Source organism: Carassius auratus, chromosome 30 (genome assembly GCF_003368295.1).
Source record: "Carassius auratus strain Wakin chromosome 30, ASM336829v1, whole genome shotgun sequence".
NCBI lineage: Eukaryota > Metazoa > Chordata > Actinopteri > Cypriniformes > Cyprinidae > Carassius > Carassius auratus.
The window spans coordinates 9,549,284-9,573,011 of NC_039272.1; the positions used below are offsets into that span (position 1 = coordinate 9,549,284).

At 36.7% G+C, this 23,728-nt stretch overlaps 1 protein-coding gene across 3 annotated transcripts in view; it reads left to right on the top strand.

Annotated features, from left to right (window-relative positions):
* LOC113049133 (ADP-ribosylation factor-like protein 15) overlaps positions 1–15,702 on the top strand; it is a 102,971-nt gene extending 87,269 nt beyond the window's left edge. For 2 of the 3 annotated variants that reach the window (XM_026211192.1, XM_026211191.1), the window contains exon 5: positions 14,441–15,702. In XM_026211192.1, coding sequence (XP_026066977.1) covers positions 14,441–14,593 — 153 coding nt within the window. In that variant the 3' untranslated portion in view covers positions 14,594–15,702. Of the gene's footprint in view, positions 1–2,317; positions 2,740–14,440 lie in introns of those variants that run through there. The other variant, XM_026211193.1, reaches the window with a different exon arrangement.
* Positions 15,703–23,728: the final 8,026 nt, after the last annotated feature.

Genomic DNA, 23,728 nt, shown 5'->3' on the forward strand with positions numbered 1-23,728 from the left:
TATTTGTAGTAAAACCATGGTTAATTTTCGTAAGGGATAACTCATTCAGGGCATGCACTAAGGCTTTTCTTACTGTAATACACCTAGAACACAGATTGCCATAAAAGTAGTCTTTGGCGGGGAAGCGCTGTCTCTTAATTGATGAGATATCTCATCAATGGTGGGGAAAGAGTTAAAGAGGCGTAAGTGCCGGTATGACCATGTCTAAGTCCCTGCTGTTTGTTCATTACATGTGACTTTATTCTGAAATCTTAAAATCTTTATCTTAAATTGACCTGTTTGAGGGGAAATAGTGGTTTTAAGAGGTGTCTTTACACATCCATTTAAAAGTGCATAAATGTTGTGCCCATAAGAACAAAGGGTATCAACAGGCAGGTTTTGGCAATTATGCATAACCCAAAGTCTTACACATAGGAGATATTACCTCTAAATACAGGATAACAGCTCTACTGTGGATGCAAATATAGTGTGTGATGACACACATAATATGGCCATGCACACCCTCAATTCATGCTCAGAGTCAAGTGCCTATTAAACACCATTTGCTTCCCCAGAATAGAATCTTACAAAATAACCACAACAACCCCTGTTGGGTGAGAGAAGTGGCATTTTACGTGTGGAATGATGGGTCTGATGGGCACCCAGATAACCACTGCTTCGTGTGTGTCTCAGTCAACAGCTGGAGGAGACACTGATGCAAGCCTTTGAGATTAGGCCTTTCACAAGCTAAACCGTCAGGAACAGCAAAGACACATTAGTTCCACATTGTCTTCTTGTGGTTGTAATGTCTCTTATTAGGGCTGGGTTAAAAAATATAGATTTCTCTATTTTAATCTGTTCTCTTTTTTATTATTAAACCGATATTGATTCTTAAATCCCAATCATTTATTTATGATGTTTTCAAATAATGTGTGAAAAAAAATATGAAGCAGAGTCTCAGCTTTCAAATTTTGTCAAATAGTAAAACATTTTGGCGCACAATTGAGCCAATGAATCATTATCTTTACTAACTGTTACTGCACAAAATAAAAGCATCCAGAGATAGAGAGGCCATAAAGTTCGAAGGTAGACTGTTTCAGAGCTTTGGAGTGGCTACAGAGAAAGCTTGATCACCTTTTGATTTACAAAGAGAATGAAGGAAATAGATCTTAATGACCTAGAGGCTGTGTGTGACCTAATGAGATATAAATATAACCCGGGTCAAATTTTGCAGTATGTGAAAAACAGAGGATATTAAAGTTGGCTGACTAAATTTTATAGGGAGCCAATGCAATGAGGCAAGGACAGGGGAGATACGATCCTTTTTCTTAGTTCCTGTTAACAATCTGGCTTCTGCATTTTGAATCATCTGTAACTAGAGGAAATTAGTGCACAAATCACAATTTCAAGATCTTTACTAGAAAGAAAGTAGTTTTACCTCCGATCTGAGTTGAAAAAACATTACTCTTACAACTTCATTAGATGCTTTTCAATTAAAGAAGAGGATCAAAATAGACTCCAGATTTTTTTTCAGTTGTACAAACAGTTACCAAAATGTAGAGTATTATGTCTTGTATCATGTACAGTATTTGCTCAATCAGTGTTTCAACTGCAGAAACAATGTCACATAACATTACATTTACCTCGGGAAAGCCATTCAATTACCATAAACTCGATAGTTGTCAAGCTAGTAGTATTTAACCTGTTCTTCGATATTTAATGGATGTTTGAAAAAATGTGTAGTGAAACTGACATACTGAATCTGATTGACTATGTATACAAATGAACTGATATTGATTTGATTTGAATTGAATCGAGATTGAAATGAATAAAAATCAAATTGATCTGTAAAATGATTTTCCGCTCAGGAAAAAAATATTTCTTATTACCAATGTTAAAAACACATTGTTACATTGTTGTTGTAAACTGCTTTCTTATTTGTCCCCTAGATTTTATCTAGTTGAGAATTTGGGTAAGCATTTACAAGTGGGGAAACTCCACTTACTAGATGATAGACATGGAGTGTTGATTTGAAACAAGGCAGAAACACGCTGTTTGATAATAATATCTAATATTGTTTGCCAGTTTCTAGTTCCCAATCTTTTTTCTGTTTTTGTCCATATTTTCCTGCTCTTGGCTCTTAGGCTTTGATAGACATTTTGATGTCTTATCAAAATATTTCTGTGGTTTGATGACTTAAACCTGTGTAGGAAGGTGTTCTTCTGGATGTATAGCATTTCTTTCTACATTTGATGTAAATTTACTCTGAATTCTTTGCTTTTTTTTTTTTTCCAGTCATCCTCTCACTAACACTGCCTCAACCTTTTGTCACATTTAGTTGCTGGTCAGCCCACCTCTGGGTTAGGTCTTAACACAGAGGGCACCGGGCAAGCTGTGTGGGCATCTTGCCTTGCTGTTCCCACACGTCTCTGCTGGACACGGATGAACCTTGACCCCTCAAGGTCCTTACCGCGGCGAGAAGAGACTCCATTCAGTCAACAATTTCTATTCAGTGTCGCGCCTGTATTTAAAAGCTGGACTCACATTGTGGTCAACGCCTCTCCATTGTCTAGTCGGCAGGCGAGGTCAGAAGACTGGCTGCTACAGGCTCGGGCAAGACTTCCGAAAGCCCATTCACATCTGACCTGACCCCCTATTCAGTGCCAAGCCATAGGGATCAAACGCTGGGAATCTGGCTTCATTCTGCCATATCTTTTTTCTATTGGTTAAATTCTGTTTGAAGAGCAAGCAAAGTGACAAATTATATTCTCAAGAGAAGCATTTGTTTCTACTCGGGGATGAGGATGTTTAAGATGCAAATGCGCTTTTTTGTGAGTGTGAATAGTTTGCTGTTTCAAAAGGAATCACCCTGACTGTTTTGTGTAATGCTAAATGCCTGGATTAGACTAAAGGCTAAAGAGGATATTAGTGATAAATTAAATGGCTACATGCAAGTTTGAACTGAATTCAATTTAAATGCACGCTGATGACTTTAGTGCTAACCTAACCTTGTAGTAGCATGTTTTAGTCTAGATCAGGATTTGCATGTCTTACACAGAAAAGAAGTGGATTTAGAGATAGCCCACATAGTCTGCTACTTTTTTTCATTTAATATGCTCAGCTAAATATGATGATAGATACAGCAATATAAGGTAAAGTTAAAATAACGAGTTGCCAGATTTATTAAAGTGTCTGTCTGTCTGTTCTTTTGTCTATCCAGCTGTCTATCTGTATTTACCTTCCTGTGCATCCATCCATCTCTTTAGTCTGTTGGTATGGTTCACCCAAAAAATTTAAATCTTCTCATCATTTACTCACCCTCATGTTGTTCCAAACCTGTATGAGTTTCTTTCTAATGTTGAACATACAAGAAGATATTTTGAAGAATGCTGGTAATCAAACAGTTGATGGCCCAATAGACTTCAACAGTATTTATTTCCCTACTTTAGAAGTCAATGGAGACCAATGAATGTATGGTGCTTTAAAAAATTGCTGTCATTGCCCTGTCCATGCAACCTATAAATCTTCAAATGTAAAAACTTTTAAATGATTTGTCTAGTATACATCATTGTTCTTTATGTTTGAAATTCAGTTTGAATTCATTTCTGAATAATGATTTAATGTGGTATGTATGGGAACTGCATACCTTCCAGTGAATCCAAATCTTATTAGGCTGGTATATGCTGACTGGGTTTTTGACTGGTGCATGGATATAACTTAAAAATCAATCAAAATTCATGTATACTAAATCTGTACAGATGAAACAAAATTTATACATTTGGCTTCAGGGTCCAGTGTAGATGAAATGACTAATATATTCTGGAAAACAATTTGAACAGGTTATGATACTTCTGTACTACCTAAATATGTCAGTTCTGTATGATAATATATGAACTCAGCAATCAGATCTGATTTGAGCCAGTGAGTAAACGAATATTTATTTGTTACTTTCTTTTGTTCTCTGTCTCTTATTCCCTGCTCCATCAATATCCTTGAGCTCATTCGCTATGTTTTCAATTTACTGAAAACAGTCCCCCCCATGCCCCCCTCCCGACGTCCCCGTTCTTGACTTTGTCATGCTTAAGCTGTTGTCAAGACTACAGTGAGGTGAGGGCACACAAGAAAAAGAGAGAAAAGGCTGCATTTAAGCACAGACTTCAGATTGAGGTCCCAGGACACTAGGTACAGGAAAGGGGTGGGGGTTCCATCTCAGAGTGTGTTTTAAATCATCTTGAGAGAGAGCTGTGTGTGTGTGTGTTGGGAGCTGCTCTGTTGTGCTTCTCTCCCGTGGTTCACCTGTCAGAGCTGGGAAAGTAAAAAGTGGTGGGCCAGCGAAGGGAATAGGGAAAGGTCGGTGGTGTTTTACCGCCTTTCACTGGCCCCCTGAGCCCCATTGTGTGGTCTGCTGTGCCACCACCCAGACCTCCTCCAACCGCCAAGGTAGTGAAGGGCTGGTCTGGGGAAGGTGCACACAGATGGATTCTGGATGTGAGGTTTAAGGAGGCTGCCAACTCACCCATTTAAAACCGCAAAGCCCAGATGTTAGCTATTGGGGCACTTTTCCCAGCTCGTAATGAATTGAGTTACTGGAAATCTGAACTAAGTCCAGACAAGCAGTGTCACAGCCTCTGCTTCCCCATAAACGGTGCTGGGGTTGCCGTCAGTGCAGGAGTTGAGGCCCAGTCATTGACCCTGCCAATTATTTACTAATCCAGTCAAAGAGGGTTTCCCCTTATACACACACAGAACGTTTCCACCAACAGTTTAGCTGCGATGACAACAGATCATAGGCTGACGCTGAAGTGGATGTCCATCATGTATATATTAAATGTCAATTGTGTATACATGTGTTTAAAAACAATAGTTACACTATTACACTAACTAAAGTTGGGGTTTTGTAAGATTTTTATTATTTTGAAAGAAGTTTCTGAAGAAGTCTGCAATCATTTGTTTACAAATAAAAATAGTAATATTAAGTAAAAAGCATTTATTTGAAATAGAAAATGAATGTGTCCTTGTTGAAAAAAAAAAAAAAAAAAAAAAAAAAGCTTTTTTGGACCCATTTTTTTCTTAAGGAGTACAGCCTTTGATTTTCAAAACTGGCTTCAAAACATTGAAGTAAGATGCAGTTTTCCCTTGCTGTATATGAAGTTAATGGTTTCAATCCATTCGTTATCCTAATGGCAGAATATCAGAATCGGTGCAAGAGTTTAAAAAGCAACAGCATAAGCATTATGTGGGATTTGCCTATGGACAAGTGTCACTGGTGCGTGGTCTGGCCCTAGTAATGTTTGATGTATAGCACGCATACATTTCACATACCTCGTTATGGTGGTCTCCCCTAAATTTTTGGAGCTAGTGAAATCTGGTAGTTCACTAAAACAACAGCTGCTGGCTTTGGTAATCATTCAATCCCAGTGAAAATAAAGGGAAAAAAGATCAATACTAACATAAGGGGTTGTAAAAATAAAGAAAGAAAGGTCAAGCTCTTCTCTGTCCAAGTGGGAATATATCTGAGACATCTTTTATATGCATTTGTAGTCGCTGCTTATATGGAAAGTACATTATCACAGTCCCTGGGCCTTAAGAGCAGTAGCATTGTTTTGAAGCCTTGGAAAGGACCACGATAAGTGTCCCTGTGCCGTCTGGATTTATGACCCTCCGGAGGACACCTCTGATCTGGCACTGGTCAGTTGGCTTTTAGAAGAAAGTGAGGGTAGAATTAGTCTGCTTTGAACTCTTTCACAAGGCTGTGCTTTTTAGGGAGCTCCTCTTCCATCTGAGCGGTACAAGACAGTAAATCTCCAGCCAGTATGGCACAGCACCGCTTAAAGTCTTCATTTGTTGCCCAGCAAGACCTTGGCGGTGTTCCAGTGAAGCTTTGGGGTTATTGATCTTGGCTGGGTCTTCTCACTCTCCTCACTGGGATTTTGAGACCTACTGTACCTAAGCTTCCAAGCAAACTTATAGGGACTCTCACTTCAGTCCGTCTTTCTGCCACACTCTGGGTCGGTTTCCACATTGAATTTCATAGCACAAAACTGTCTTTTTTACTAACCACCCACAGTCAATTCCCAGTGTTAGAATATGCCAAACATTCCTTTGTACCTCAAATAGTATGCAAAAAAATGTCAAATGAATAGTATGCCTAAACGAGCAGTATAAATTACAAGGTTGGCAACAAATATCCAGATAACCTTCTTCATCCACTAGGACTTTGAAGTTTGCATCTGATGGACACTTTACTATACTACGAGTTCACAGGAGAACTATCGAGTTGACAATGACAATATCAAAGATTTAAGATGAATTCTTCACCTTTTTAACGATCAAGTTATTATGTTTCATTGCGATCAATTTGATACTATTATATTTGTTATTAATATTTACATTTTTGTTTCGAATTTAAAATGATGCAAAAATTCTAAATTCTAAAAATACCAAATTCTATCTGACTTGTCTTAAAGTACCCATGAAATCAAACGTTTTTTAGTGTACAAAGCATTAAGTTTATCTATAAGCTAGTGTGCTCCAAGACATTGACAAAATTTGCATTTAGACGACAGAAGTATTCAAAACTTACAGTTTTTCGCCAATATGGATTTATTGTGATTTGTGCATGAATCGGTGCAGACCACATAACATATCAGACCCATTTGAAACATACACAGACTGCTATAATTTATAGCCATGTGAATGAGATTAGGTGGAGAAATGGTTAGATAAACAGCACTAACGACTAGAAGAGATAACACCTCCTGAGAAAGCATGTTTATGTAGATGTAACCGTTTCGGTAAAGAATGTAGAAAGGGGGGCTGTTTGTGTAAACTTCTAGCTAAAATCACCATGCTTCACATGCTACTAATAACGGATAAATCTCTTTGAACCTGTAGGTTTATGTAAGTCCATTAACAAGTTGATCTGTTTGTTTCAAAATTGCTCTTTAAAGATTATACTTTCACAATCTGTGTCCAAAGCATTAGATATTGTCTGTAAGTGATATTTTATGGGGCCTCTTTGAAAGCCTTGTGCCTTGCCAAGCACACAACTGCAGGCTTTTTAGACATTGAAAAAACAAGTGAGACCAGCTCAATTTCATGGTAAGTGCATCTGGCGATATCTAGACATTTCTTTCAAGTGTGTTCTCCACAGCTGACTGATATCTTGAGGGGGAAACTTGTCACCCAGAGTAATTGGCTTTTTCTGATATCTGAGCACGCCCTTATATGCCCAGGGTGAGCCCCAGTGATGTTCTTCAGTTGGGACTTTCTGTCTAGTGTAACAGTTGTTTAGTGCTGTCTATCTACAGCGATGTAGCAAAAATGCTCATGTTCACGGATGCCTTCAGCACACAAGAAATTGACCAGTTTATGTAAAACTTTCAGCAATTTCAGTTTTGTCTTTTTTTCTCTTTCATTTTTACATTTGTGTGTTTGACAGATGCTTTATCCAGATCGACTTGATCAGTTAATGGTCAACTGCTAAGTTAATGGTAATAACATAAAAACATATATGCTACATCCATGCTGTCTCGAAAACAGCTTTATTTTTTAACAAAAAGTCGCGATGTCTGAGCTCATTTGACAACACAAGCTTAACGAATACTGCAATTGAACATGAGACGGCAGACAAATTTTTTGAGATGTTTGCTGACAAATTGATTATACATTTTCATTTTTCAAATGAATAAGGCATGAGTTTTAGCAGATATTTATTTCCCTCTGGCAGTTTTACAGCCCCAGTCGTTTTATTCAGATCTACAGTACCGTGTGGTGCTATATAAACAAAACTCAACATAGAAACCCATTTATGTTCATTTAACTCTGACTGGTGCTATGAAATGGTCTAGTGGCTGTTTGCTTGGGCAAGTAACCAAAGAGTTTTGCGGTTTCCAAACCCACATGGAATTTATCCATCACACCCAAGAGAATGACTTGTAACCTGAATTGCCTTGGTAAAGCCCCAACCTCAAGAATGGAAATGAAAAGACATTCATATCTGCAGTTGACTGTGAAACACATACATAATGGTGAGAACTCCAGAGCAGGACTGGATCTGTTGCAGCTCACGCTGACTAGAGAGCAACGAGAAGAATTACAGTTCGGCTTCTGGCCACTGGCCTATTTGTGCAGGCCAGACACCCCATTCAGCTCATGCCATGTCTGGCCCTCTTTAGACAGTCATTCACATGGCTAGAGATTGTCTCCTCTCATCATATAGATGGGCCACAAAGTTCTAGCTTGAATAAACAGTTGATAATTGTTTATCCCTTCTAGCCCTCATCTGCGCATTTGCTGTTTTCACTGTAGTAATTTACACTGATGTACTTAACATATCATTGTTTTTCTTTGGAGGAGTGACAGTTCCCGATTTGTGTTTTTCTGATGTGACACCTGTGCCAACACCCATTGATTCTCATGGCTCTTCTCTTGAGATCATCAGATGTAATGGTAATCTCTGCTGGCCTAAAATCAGCAGGACACACTCGGCCCCCTGTGCAATCATCAGTCAAAAGTTACCACCCACCCTCGCACACGTAACAAATTAGCATTTTGTTGTATCAGCTGGCTGAAAACAGGTCTTATTTTCTTTCATATCACTTCTTTGTCTTATATTCTGATTGTGTTATGCTTTATTTTAATGGTCCCTTTAACATATTCTGTTGACTAAGTAATGTTGCACCTACATATCTACTAACAGTCATTAGTGTGTTAGTAGATTATTATTAGACAAATAGGGTTAGAGTTAGAATAAGTTGACATACCTGCAAAGTTACGTATAGTCAGTAGAATATCTGTTGGGATAAAGAGTCTGCTAATACTCTGAGAGTTAGTTGAGAGCATGTAGGTGCAATATAACAGAATGTTCAAAAGAGACCATTGAAATAAGCATTACTTGCTTATGTAACAGAGTTGTATTGTTCAGAATGCAATATTGGTCATTTTAATTGAGGGAGCAAAAAGACGACTTACTGATAGCAGAAAAATATGTTGCATGAGTTGAACGTTGGTTGACTGATTGGTAAAAAAGAAACAATTAATGCCCCCAGTCTGCATGTCTTTATCGAATATTCAATTATTTATCTGTTTTCTACCCCTGAACGTAAAAGCAAAAAATCAATCCAAATTGATCTTTGTATCATCCAAACATTCATTTTTGTATTTAATATTCGAAGTAGAAACATTTGAAAATGGCTCCTTTTCTGTTTTAATACAAAAAAGAAAACAGCATAATTTATCATTCAGGGGTTAAAAAAAGGAATAAACAGCTTGAATATTTTATTTCTACACTTACGCTGGAATGAAATGCTACTTTCTGCTGATTGGACAGCCAAAGATTAAACCTTGTTGTCATCCGTTCTTCCTCAGTTCCGTGCAGCAAAATAATAGTCCTCCGCTGCTGCAGTTGTATGGATTCTTAACGTGTTTTTTGAAACTACATTTAATCTTTTTCATCAAACAACCAGACTAATTGAATTAAAAAATCAATTGTTGACTTGTAAAAGCCTCTTTTGAAAATGTTGAGGGAAAAAAAGCCATGAAAACTGAACATTTATATTCCAGGTAGTTAGAAACATTTATCTGTTCTAATTATCATAAAGTCTACTTTACATGAGGACAAAACACATTAATATTGAATTTGCTTAAGATGGCTTCAACACATTCAAATGGCATGAGTCATGCTTGAAAGAAGAACAGTGTTGTTTTCTTCCTGTTTTTGTTCTACCATTCTGTCCATAGTGACTTTAAGGTAAGGGAATTTCTGGAACTAGACGACACAACAACATTTCAAAGCTGTAAGCTGGTCTCTATGTTCAGCTAGTCCAATCATTGTTCCCAGTGTCCCGAAGGCTTGACTGTATGATCCAGTGGTCACCCCAACAGCCATCTGCCACCGTTGTGCAAAGCTTACCTTGTTCAAACTAACATGAGCAAAGCCAAAGAAATGTACACTTTTATTCATGACGACGAAAGAAAGTCTTACGCTCTTGTTTTTCATCATTTATGTGACCTGACAGATTCAGTGCAAGCCTTGTGTTCTCCAGAAGGGGGCCTGCTGCAGACAGACGGACAGACTGACTGGTAAGCCAGCAGACCCGAGGCAGCTCCTTTTACCAAGACGGATTTGTTAACACTGTTTGGGTCGGTCAGGCCCGGGCTGAAGTGACCTAATCTGTCATTAAACTCCTGTTACACTATGAGCGAGGCACAGCTCAGTGCCCCCTAAAGACTCTGCCGGAGGAAAGACGAGACACAATCTTCTGACTCAGTGAAGTAGGCTGTCATGAAAACAGCAGACACTAATAAATCCCAACATGGCACAGTTAGATGCCAGCGCTGCAAAAACAAGTGCTTCGTATGTGATTCTATTTGAGGTGGATTCCATTAGAGTGCTTTGGACAAAAGACTCAGCACACTAAACAGTGTGATTTTATTTTTCAAGTCTTTCTGTCTGTTATCATCAGATTAGCAGAGAGTGTACATCATGCTTGCAGATTGCGAAACGATAGATACAGTTGCATCTGTTTGTTGTAGCAACATATCCTCTGGTCTAACTTTATCTGCCCGGTGAACTCTATTTCCTTGTGCTTTTATCTACCAGAACTTTGCAGGATATCTCATTTGGTTAGGGACATCTGATGCTGCGTCTCTTTTGTTTTGAGGAAGGTAATAGATGACCATCTGTCAGTATCTACACTAAATATCTATTGATATCATGTTTTCACTATGTCTCATACCTCGTTATCTCATATCAATTAGGGTCATTCAGAAAAAAAGGAACTTAAATATGCACATCCATACAGAAGTTTAGAGTTGGTAGGATTAAAAAAAGCTTTGGATAGAAGTCGCCAAGGCTGCAATTATTGAAACAAAATTAAGAAAACAGTTATATTATGAAATATTGCAATTTTAAATAATCAATGACATTTAAATATATTTTAAAATATAAGTTATTCTGTTATGGCGAAGATTTTGTCAAAGCCATGATGCATTTCTTTTTAGGATTCTTTGATGAATAGAAAGTGTAAAAGAAAATAATTTTTTGAAGTAGAAATGTTTTGTAACACTATAAATTAGTGCTGTCAAACGATTAATTGTTTATATAATATATGTGTATGTTTATCATGTGTATATATAAATACAAGCACATGCATGTATATATTTACGAAAAATATGTAATGTTTATATATTAAATATATTAATGTATATTATAAAATATAAGAATATAAATGTATTTAGATGTAAATATTTTAAAATATAAATATATACCCTGTGTGAGTATTTATATACACATAATAAATATACACAGTACACATACATATATTATGTAAACAAAAACTATTTTTGGTTTTGATTAACTGTTTGACAGCACTACTATAAAAGTGTCACGTTTGATCTATTTAATCTTACTATTTTTACCTATTATTTTGAAAGTATGCTGATATGATTTTTCACTCCAAACTAAGCAAAAAGCTGGTGATGTCTTTAAATTTGAATATATTATTGATTTGTATTTCCTCATAGTTGATTTATATGTTGAATAGCTTGATAAAATGTTGATGAGTGTGGAACTGACGGTGTGTAATGTGAAGGATGTAAACTAAACATTATACAGTACTATTGTGGTTCTCATAATATTTTCCAAAGGTCTAGCAATGCATCAATGCAGTAAATACAGCTTATGATTATGATAATGATTGTGATATAAGGATATTGAAAGTCCATTAGTTATTGGCATCATCTGCAGTCAACTCTGGGTTCAGACCGGTGCTTATAAAATCTTTAGTAACTGCGATAGAAAGCTGACATGCTAGTCTATCAGGTGCAATATGTGACAGTTCGGCTGAAGAGATGTCTTAATCTAGATTTAACCTGATAAAGTGTGTCTGAGCCCTGAGCATTTTCAGGATAGCCATTTCAGAATTTTGGAGCCAAATGTGAAAAAGCTGTATCTCCTTTTGTTGGCTTTGATATGCTAGGTACTGTCAATAGTCCAAACTTTTGTGACTTTAAAAAGTTTGAAGGATTGTAGTGCGATACAAGATCGGTTATAAGGGACATTAAATGTTTTCCTTCTATAAATGGGATTACTATCAGGACAACTGTCGTCAAAGATGACTGACAAATAGCAACTGTAGCAATACAGTTTGGATTGGCGGTATGGTTCTGTTCTGGGCAAGAACTCCCTGTGAATCCATGCAGTCTAGCAGCGATTATTTTTTTTTATGCATATAATTTATGGTTGTCAATAATAGCAGTTTTTTGGTGTTGAGTTTTTTTTTTAATTGATTTTGAATAATTCAGATTGCTTTCATTTATTTATTTCAAAATGTTTTGTGTTATGTTGTACATTGTTAATAGTTTTCATACTTAAGCTGTGAAAGGAACATTTTTATGGGCTCCAGAGCTTTTATGATGCAGAAGCCACTTTAGTTTTTGATTCTGAATATATTATTCAGTTTGTTTTATTTATTTCAGAAATCATTGTGATATACAAAATTCGGTTTGTGCTGGTCTGACTTAAATAAAATAGTGTTTAAAAATTACTTTAAGTCAGTTTTGTGTTTGTAAAGACCATAACGCATAAAAGGGCAATAATGGGAACATGTGTAAGTAATCAACAAAGTAACCGAGTTACTTTTTGAATGAAGTAACTAGTAACTGTAACTAGTTACTATTTCTTAGTAACTAGCACAACACTGTATATAAGCAGTATATAAAAAGTGTTTCTGTTTCTGAAATGTCTGTATTCAACAAATATTGCATTTAATTCACTTCCCATGTGATAGAGTATGCAAACACCGCGAGAGCATCATTACAAGGAGCAGAAAGTGTACGACTTGACGTCTCTTTTAATTCTGCCGTAACTGCTAGCAGCTATTCTCTCCAGCCATTGGCAGGCTAGTGTAGTTCATCTTGAACTCGTCTAGTCTTCTTGAGCAAGTAACTGCAGTGCTGCCGATGACTCCGTAACCACTGAAAGAAACGTTAAGCGGTGTGGTCTTGGTCTCACTTGGGTCGCTGACTGCACGCGCGTGCATAAGAATCCAACTCTTAACAGTGTAAATAACTGTTGATTAGAAGAATGCATGAAATGACATAAGACCGCCGTTAAGCACATTGCAGCGACAAGCATGTTGCCAGTGACAACAGATAAGCGTAAACTAGCACAAGTTTGCAACTGAAAACAACAAAGCAAGCCTAAGCAACTCAGATAGCCATAGCAACACGCATGTTTCAGATAACCTGAGAGCATTAAAAGGAACTTAGCTTGTGAAGATGTTCAAGAGAGTGAAACTACAGCTGTGAAGTGGATGCTTGATCTAATTAGCTATTGAGCAATGTGAAAACTGCTGATAATACCAAGGGACCTTATATATGAATGCTTAGATAGGTGTTGTATTCTTATAGGTAGATAGGGCTTGACTATCGTGACCTGCCCGAACTAATGCTATACCCCTGATTTTTATTATTACAAATGACTCCTGCAAAATGACACTATTCGCTGCTATGACTTACAGAGTTAGTCATGTTGTGTCTTTTGAGAAGAAGCAGTATGATATTCCTCGAATAGGTCAAATTTAACAGATGGTTCTGATCTGCTCATGCTATAATGAAGTGCTGACATAAAAGTATAATCAAGCACAGAGCACAAAGCTTTGACATATGATCCTCTTAATCAGCTGTTACTAACAGTTTTGAGTATGTCAAGTACTTGTTAACTAAATCTGCATAGTTTCCCCGCTGCACATGAACCTCGCGTTACAGTGCCTGGACACTAATGCATCTCTGCTGTTCTGTGAGGAATGTTTTGACCTAATAAGCAGATACTAAGCTTTTTACCATTTGGAAATGTAGAAAAACTGTTTATGGATTTTCTGGAGGATTTGTTTAGAGAAAAGAGAAAGTCTTATTGTTATGGTAAAATAACCCTCATGTTCTGTTTGGGGTCCCAGAAAACACTATTTTAATAGACTGAAACATACACAGGTTGACATCTCACGGTTTTTCCTAATTAATGATAAGGATGTATAAACATCATTTTGAACTTGACAACACATTTCAACCTTCCTTCTTAAAAATGTTTTCATTGCTTATGTTAAGGGTGGCATAATAAAATATTATGTCATAATTATAGCTGCAATTTGGTTAGAGGATCTTGCGGAATTTGAAGGCAAAATAAATAAGTCATTTAAAACCCAAACATAAAAAAAGACTCAGTTTCAGTTATTTGATTGAACAGGATTTCAGTTATCACATTGGCTGTTTTTTCTTTATAAAGAATTTTTCCCAAGGCCTCTTGGATTCTCACCAAATTGAACCCAATTTTTTTTTTTTAGACAAACCAAAATTTGTATATAGAGCCTCATGATTGAATAAATATTCAATAAATAAATACATATTGGATAGAGTGAGTCATAATTGAATAAATGTTTCTATTTTTTCTTTTCTTTTTCAGATTCAGAAGTTTTTAGAATTGCAGCCACTGGCCCGAGGGAAGCGATGGATTCTTTCAGGCAGCACGACGAGCAATATGGAGGCCGTGAAGGAAAGTTTCAGTCAACTCATCTGCCTTTTGGAAGAGAAGGAGGTGCTACCTAGCAGGATATGATTCAATCAAACTTCAAAGTGGAAAGTGGTTTTGAAGTGTTTTTTTTTTTTTTTTTTTTGACTTCTTTGTCGTTGTTTTATAACCCACTGGAGACATAGATGCAAATTGCCACATGTTTTGATGAGCTGACTGACATATTTGTAACCCTCAGGTCAAGGGCCACACATATGCTGATTTAGTAGCAGGTGAACCAAAGTCCTTTAAAGAGATCAGATTTGTACCATTATTTGTAAATGTAATTAGCTATTTGATAACCTATTTGTTGTTTATTAGTTGGTTGTCATGTGGTGTGAGTGTGGAATTTATGTTAATAATATATTGTACATGCAATATAAACATACAATATTTGTATGAACTAATCCATATTTCTTATAATGGCTCAGAATCGTAATAAGCATCTTTATCGAAGATTATTATATTATATTATTTGTGTTATTGTTTTGTTTTATTCATTAAATCTAGTGTCCATTGCACTCATTATTCTTTCTTCCTTTTAAGAGAATGTTACAATGTTTTTCTAGACTATATATTGAGTTTCTTAATACTGGTTATGGGCACACTACTTACGTTTCTTTTTGTCAGATTTCTGTCTCCAGACGATGTTGTTAGTTTTGTTGTTTGAAAAGACCACTTACTCAATTTACTTGGCACTGGTCAAGCTGTTTTCAGGTTTGAGCTGGAATACAAACTCTATCAATCAGTGTCTGCAACAGCTGCATTTGACAAGTCCCTGTCCGCCAGGCTTAAGCCCTCCAACCGTCTGCGGAGACTCCTCCCCGTCTGCCACCTCACTCCTCGCCCAGCCACGCTCTGCGGCCTCACCCGCTGTTTCCTGCTGGTATTATCCAAATTCCTCTCCACAAATTTAGATTCCTGACTGCGCACCTCTCTGATGTGTTATTTTGTCTCACGGGAGTCTCTGAGTAGTTTAGGACTAACACATGCTGTGTTTCTGTATTTATAGTGTGAACTAGGTTGTACATGTTTTGCCCGCCAATAGCCACTCGATGTCTTATTTTTTGCAACAACAAGAAGCAACATATTTGTACTGCCTTTAACTTGATTTGAGGCTATGTACCGTTAGATGTATCATGAGATCCTTTCTAAGTCCTCGGGGTAGCGCTTGACTAGTTAGTTTAAGCATTTAGCAGATGCCTACAATATAAGGTTTAATTCACTAACATTAGTCAATGCATTAGGTATCACAAACTACTTATTTGATAGTTTTTAAAGCATTTGTTAATTTAGGTGAATGTTGTTTTATACAGATAATATTTGGAATGTTTGTTGGTTATAAAAATTGTGAATTGTTAAAAATGTATTTGTATGTCTGGAAATTAAACATTGCAAATATTAACCTTCACTGTATTATGTTATTATAAACTAATATATTAAAATCTATAAATTGTAACACTTTAGAATAGGGACCAATTCTCAATAATAAGTGTTTATTAGCATGCCTATTATTAACATATTGGCTGTTTATTAGTACATATTATTAATCCTAAACTTAACAACTACCTTACTAACTATTAATAAGCAGCAAATTGGGAGTTTAACAAGGCAAATGTCGTAGTTAATGGTTTGTTAATAGTGAGAATTGGACCTTTAAATAAAGTGTGATTTTATTAATGAATGTATTAAAAGTGTTGATCATTGACATTCCATCGATTTGTGAAGTACCACCACCTCACAATTGAATCTTATTGTAAATATGAAATTATTTAAAATGATTCATTTCAGACAACAGCACGCAAGTATAAAATAAATCTGATATGCTGCTGTTTTAATGCCAATAGTTTCTCAATAGTTCCACCTTCGTCCGGCAAAATCAAAGCAACCCAGTAAAATAATCAAAGTGTCCATCATATCATTGCTTCCCCATCTAATCTCTGTCTCGAACCCAAATTGTATGAGCTCGTGATCTGATGTAGATTAAAAAAAAGGGAAGTGAACGTTTCTCAGACAGGGTTCCTGATCCAGCCAGGTTTATTTTTTTCTTCCCTTCTTTTCAAACTACCCACGTTGCTTTAATACAATGTCTGTCACGCAGGTTGCCCCTGAGATTCTTTGATGTGCTCTTCCTCTGTCTGCTGCCGACGCTCCTCTCTAGTCTGCTGCTCTTGTCTAGCCGCTCTCAGAGAAAGCCCTTTGCCCTGTCTTTCTCGGGCGCTCTGCTTCCCTTTGGTCACGCTAATGGAGCCCACCCTCAAAGCAGAAACGCTGCAGAAAACCAGTTTGGCCTGTTAAAATTGGCCCATTTCTCCTCCGAAAAAGAGGCCCGCGGACCATTTGCATAGGCCCTAAGGCCAGGAACTTATTCCTCCACTTGGTACGACATTATCTGAATGTCAGCAATGTAATTAGGTGCACGCCGGGACACCTTGCAGGTACCGAGACAAACACATCCCAGCTTTTTTGTTTTGTTCCGTTTTGTTTTAGGATTCAGTCTTGCTTTTTACACCACCGAGAGGCGAGCTCTTAAAACCCACCCACATGGGATGCCTTTTATAATACCAGTCTTAGCTCCATTTGCATATCATTTTTTCTCGCTTGGCTCCGTTTCACACTTGCTTGTTGTCTAGACAGAGATTATTTTTAGTTCCTTAGCAGGAATTCACCAGCAACTGACAAAGACTTGGAAGCGAGCGTGGTGATCTTTGTTAGAATGACTTTTGAGAAGGAGGGGAAACACTTTTGCTTGATATCCTCTTGAAAGTCTTTTCCCAGTTGTGTTTGCTCAAAGGCCAGAGCTCGCCTCATCGTTTAAGTCCTCACAGACTGAAATGGTAATGCATGACTCGTCGGGGAACCTTTTTGTTTACAAGGAAAACAAAGCACATTCGTTGGCATTTTCTTAATCGGCGAATGTTTTGCTCTCCCTCCGTCCAAACAGCCAAGTAATCTCAAGCTTTCACAACCTGTTGAAGGGGTTTGCCCTTGTGGAAATGCAACAGATGTTCCCTTGACATCCATCTGGTCCTCGTGATCCAGTACCGTGCCACACTGTGAAGGGTTTTTCTTATTTTAACAGCTTCAGCTTGTCCCCGGTCAGGGGGCCGATCTCCCACGCCTTATGCTTGACTGGGATACGGTGCCACCAGTGAACTTATTCAAAGCCCCGGGATTAAAGATAAACACAGGAGTCTCTCCCATCCTGAGTCAGTCTTGACAACGGGACTCGTAACAAAAGCCAGTCAACGAGATCTTGTTTGTGTTCCCGTATTTGTGTTTTGGCGAGAGAAGGAAATTGACATACGGCCACGGTTCATTTAAAGCTGTTTTCCTATGCATGTCAGGCTTCTCAGCGTGGCACCACACACCTTCTCACTTAAACAAACAACATGTGTGAGCTATCAGTGATATCAGTTTCAGTGGGAAACTGAACACAAAGTGTTAAAGATTTTTTGTCCTATTTAACTAATAAAAAAATGTTTACCGATACACTTTATTTCGATAGTCCATATTAGATATTCTGTAAGAAACCCTGCAACTACATGTCAGCTAATTGTCATTAATTTGCAACTAGATTGTTAGGTTTAGGGTTAGAAGAATAAGTTGACATATACTTGCGAAGTTTCTTATAGTCAGTATGTTGCATGTTGTGGACCCTTCAAGATAAAGTGTTAGAAGACATTTAGTATTAAGACTAATACTCTGACTGCTAGATGACATGTAGTTGCAGAGTTACTTACTGTTAGTAGAACGTCTAAAGTGGACTATCAAAATAAAGTGTTACCAATGTTAAAATGCAATTCATACACAGAATGACCTGAATACCTGTCCACCATAATATGTAATGCAACTCCCCCCAAAAATAATTTTACCTTGATTATTATTTAAACCTTTACTTATTTATTTAAGAAACCAAATATCAACGTACATATGTTTAAATAGTAATAACAAGAATACCATTAATATCTATTTATTTATTATTAAATCAGAATTATTTAGTAAATAATTATAACTATACATAATAATTGATAATTTTACCATGATTTTATATTTTAATTTTAAAACTCTAAAGATGTTTCGAAAAGTTTTCATACTAATATAAATGTACACTAATGCAAAGAGAAAAAAATATATATATATTTTTAATTTAAAATTAAGAGTTTGGCACATTTATTAAACTACAATTTTATTTTTTTGTATCATTTTTTTATGGACACTATTTGATAGCAATTGATTTGCTTTCTTCCTTAGCTTTGAATTTTATTATGTGTGTTTTCAAAACTTTTTTAAAAAGCCCATTTGAAATGTTTGGTCATGGTTTACAGATGTACAAAGTTTTGGGGTTACGATGACCGTAAATTGGGATCCTTCTTCTGGCATGTTTTGTTATAACTCTGAATAGAAGTTGAAAGGATAACTCCACTTGCTTGCGTCACTGCAGTGTCTGTGAGCTGCTCTTTTTGGTCAGTTTGCACGAGCCGGTCTAATGACACAGACAAGAGGTTTGGTCACTTGGCTGAACAGTCTCCATTGAGCTTGTCATTCAAGCTCCTGTTTGTGCTACTTTGGAGGTTTTCTTTTCTCCTCCATCCTCCTCTGGTCTCCTCTCTTTCCATCTTTTTTCTCTCTCATCTTTTGACGCGATGATGGAGATGTGTGTCCCAGGTGGCCCACTCATCAAAACACAAGGGATCTGGCTCCTTATTTCAGACAAAAACATCACACTCTTTGTTGTCCAAAGGAAAAGATGTGGATGAGGATTTACCCAGGAGAATCTTCCCTCCCCATTGCCCACCAAAAGCCGTCTCCGCCCCCTGCCGTCAAAGAGAAATGTCAATCAAACGAGGGCATGAGGTCTGTTGAAAAGGTCATCCAGTGGTGGTCATTTCATCCATTGTGTCCCTCTCATGAATGGAAAAGACAATCCAATGTGTCCAACTGACCTCACTTTGGACTAACTCCCCCTTCAGATATGCTGAGAGGAAGATTTAGACATCTAAACGCAGCTTTGCAGTTGATCGTGAAACACAGGTCCCGGAGTCCTTGAGAAGATGATGAGCATGAGACTGTACTTTTAAAAAGATTTATGAGCAGCTCTCGGAGGTTTTTAGACGTCTAGGTATGGCACAATCCCATGAATAAACTTAAGTATCCCTTTTTTTTAAGATATTAGATTAATTATGTAACATGTCTCACTCCAGAAGTCTGGACCCTTTTGGCTATAACCAATAATTGTGACATGATATTTAGCCATGCCATGCATTTTGTGTATGATCTGACCACATAAAAAAAAAAAAATTATACACAACAAAAAAATTTATTAAATAATTTCTAAAATATGATGGTGAAGATAAGTGTCTGTTTTCTTTATATATAACATTTATATATATCATTGTATACATTTTGCTGACTACACTGATTTAATGTTTACTGAAGATGTTTTATATTTAAAGATTTTGGCTACAGGCTTGCAAAACATGGCAAACCTCATAAAAAGATCAAATCAAATAAAAATAAAAAAGATCAAATCAAATAAAAATTAAAAAATCAAATATGTTAGCAATTTATATATATATATATATATATATATATATATATATATATATATATATATATATATATATATATATATATATATATATATATATTGGAACTTCTTTCCAACCCCCCCCCAAAAAAAAAGAAAATTATCTATTACAAAATTCAGCAAACGCTTTCTTCTGTCCACTCGCTACAAACTACAGACACACCAAGTAGTTTATTTATTTTCTTATAATGTGTGTTTAAGTAATTATTTCTCACTAATTACTTAATTGTTGAAGCCAAATATCATCCCATATGGAAGCATTTAACATAGCATGAGACCTCCAGTGACATGGATTCCTTTGAAGAGACCACAAATAATCCCCATTAAATAAAGCAGCGAATGTGAATCATAGCATGGGACACTCAATTAATTGTTATCGTCTTGTAAATATTTGATTACTCTATTTAAAATGATCTATTTGATTTCCTCCAGGGTTCTCCGCCAAGCCCTGTAGGTGGATTATTTCATTTTATCCAAACAGTTTATACCAGGCCGCAGCTTCACTTACGACACTATGTGGGCAGCTTACAACTCAGAGAAACACATGAAACATGAGTGGTTTTTTTTTTGTTTTTTTTAAAGCAACTTCTTATCATCACAAACAAAGTTTCCCAGGATGCAAGACACCTGGGCTTTACAAATTAAACTGAGACTATGGTGATGATGTTCAGAGTATATTAGGTGTATAACAAGTCCGGTTTTGCAATGATGTCTTAGTAGAAAGGAAGTGGACTTTGAAGGACCCACAGCATGTGTCAGGAAAATAAAGAGATGGAAGGGAAAATGCAGTGAACCTACTGTCGCTTTGAAGGTGAACGAGGGGATTGATAATGAGAAAATGCTCAGGGTGACAGAAAAAGTGGGATTTAAGGGGAGAGAGGATTAAGGTTAAAAGTCACAAAGGTCACACAAGAAACCAGTTCACATCCACTCTGCTGATGCCTAAAATACTAATTGAAGGCACGGGAAAAGATGTCTAATAGGTTAACAGCAGACCCATTTATTCCCACGTCTCTACGAAAGTGATCCATTTTTTTCTGAATTAGAAAGTTGGCCAATAAATTTTAGAGCAATTAAACACTCAACTCAGAAAAAGTATAGAATATTTGTTTGCGTATTTGGGGAGAAGTATACAGAAACAGTCTACATCCAACAACTATTGATTACAGCTTCAAATAGAACAGACAGTCTTGAGTTTTAAATCTTCAAAACAAGGAAACTGTTTATAACAGTCCTAGCTCTTTGTTTTTTTTTAGGATTTACCCTGCAGCCACAGGACGTCAGGCTGGCAGACTATCCTCCAGAGAATTGAGCTTCTCAGATCAGTAATCTGTCTGGGAATCCCTTCTCACCATTACCAAACCCAACTGGTCAACAATCTGTGCTTCAGTTCTTACATATTCTATGTTCAATCATTTTTTTATTTTAAGAAAGTCGTACTATTCAGCAAGGATGCATTAAATTGATCAAAAGTGGCTGTAAATGCTTATATTTTCAGTATTTAGATTTTTGTTAAAAATGTTTTAAATAAATGCTGTTATTTTGTGTTTTTATTAATCCAAGAATTCCACAGAAATGAAGTAGCACAGTTTTTTCAACACTGATAAAAATAAGAAGACAAGCACATTAGAATGATTTCTAAAGGAGCATGTGACACTAAAGATTGGAGTAATAACTGCTGAAAATTCAGCACTGGAATAATCTACATTTTAAGTTTTTAATCTAAAGTTTATTTATTTTTTTTTTTTACATTTTACAATATTACTGTTTTTACTGATCGAATAAATGTTGTCTTGAATCCTATCAGCAAAGGTCTAACAACTTTTTTTGGCTCTTAATATTAGAGCTGTGGCAAAGGACATCCTATTAAAGATACCTTGCAGTAACTGTGTCACAGGTTGATGTCTATACAGACGTGGACAGACTGAGTTCTTCAGGCATGTCAGGCTGTTTCACATACACAAGATTAAGTAGCAAAAGTGACATCCAAGACCAATCGGGCCACCCAGGAGAACTGCAACCAGCGGAAAGGCTGTCAGAGCCCCCCTTTACACCATTAATCTTCAAGCTTCTCCTGTGCTGCCAACTTGCATCTCCTTCAAACGGGACAGGAGAGTGAAAGAGGGAGGGAAATGGAGAAAAGTAAAGCCACTCTGTTTTTCTCCTTTTGCTTTCCCATAGATTAACTCTTTGAGAGACAATGTGTTACTTATCAATTGTGTTTACTAGTATTTCGGCACAGCTTGGGTTTTCTCATTGTCTTTTTATAAATATAAGTATTATTATGTTTATATAATATAAAGTATGCACAGCTTTATAATTTGACCTCTGTATGTTTTTTAAAAAGATATGTATACAGAGAGAGAGATTGAAGACAATCTAAATGCCATTTATGCCAAAATATCTTTTCAGATTCGGTGAACATCATTCATATCCTTTTACAACTTTATGTTTGCAGAAACAAAAACACTCCTTGCTGATTTGGAAAGAAATGTGTTTATGTCCCGGACAGGACCACCTCACTCACACCATCTCTGTGGCGGTAGATGAATGGGCCTCATTAAAGCAAAATGGAGATTCCAGCACTGAAGTGTGGGGATGGTCCTTGGACCTTTCAATTCTTTCTCTTATCAATAGGTACTTTGATCTCATGCTTAGAGAAGATTCCCGGTCCCTTCACTGGCAACACATATATAAACTAATGCCAATGAATGGTGAAATGCAGAAGTAAAAGAATGATCCAGGAACTGATAAATAGCGGAAAATGAGTGTGTTATGTTGTGGCATGCCTGAAGTCCCAAGAGAGGGCTGTCTTGCTTCAGTCCAGTCCTGTGAACTGAGGAGGAAATCAACCCATCTAGAGAGAGCCTTTGAAGTTCATATATCTGAACTCAAATTAAGGGATATGCCATGAATGCTTGCTTCTTTTTTCTTCTTTTATAAAGCCTTTTTCCCCCTTTTGTTGGGATATAGTGGCTAGATATTTGGAGGAAATAGAGTTAAAAGTAAAAGAGAAAGCATGAAGGTTATTTTATGTATATTTTGCTTTGTGTGTGTATTAAATGACATGCTTCACATTCATACATTAAGCTTCATGTTTTTAGAATCAATTTTAATGTGAGGCTTACTAATTACAGTCATTCAAATTCCATTTTTTCCATTATATTTGAGTGTTTTCAATGTGTTATAAGCTGTTTTTTTTATGACATTTCTGAACAACAGAAATGTTTTTTTGCCCTCATAATCAGCAGTCACTAAACACCATTACTACAACAGGTGTTGTGTTAACTAAAATAAAATCACCATTTGGTGATTTAACCATGTTAAAATGCATGCAAATGTTAAAACTGATGTAATGAATTAAATTATGGGGAAAATGTAGTTGTTATTACCCATTCGCTTTGGTTGAGCCAAAGCTCCTTAACTAGGGCAAATGATGCAACCACACAAAACAGCGCGAAATCAAATTCAGGTGTTAGAAAGAGTCGTTGCCTCTGTATCAGAAACAGACACCCCCTGAGTTGCTGTAATTTCCACTTGAAGTTCCCAGAGAATTTCAGACACTTTGACCTCAAAAGTTTGGACGCTCCCTT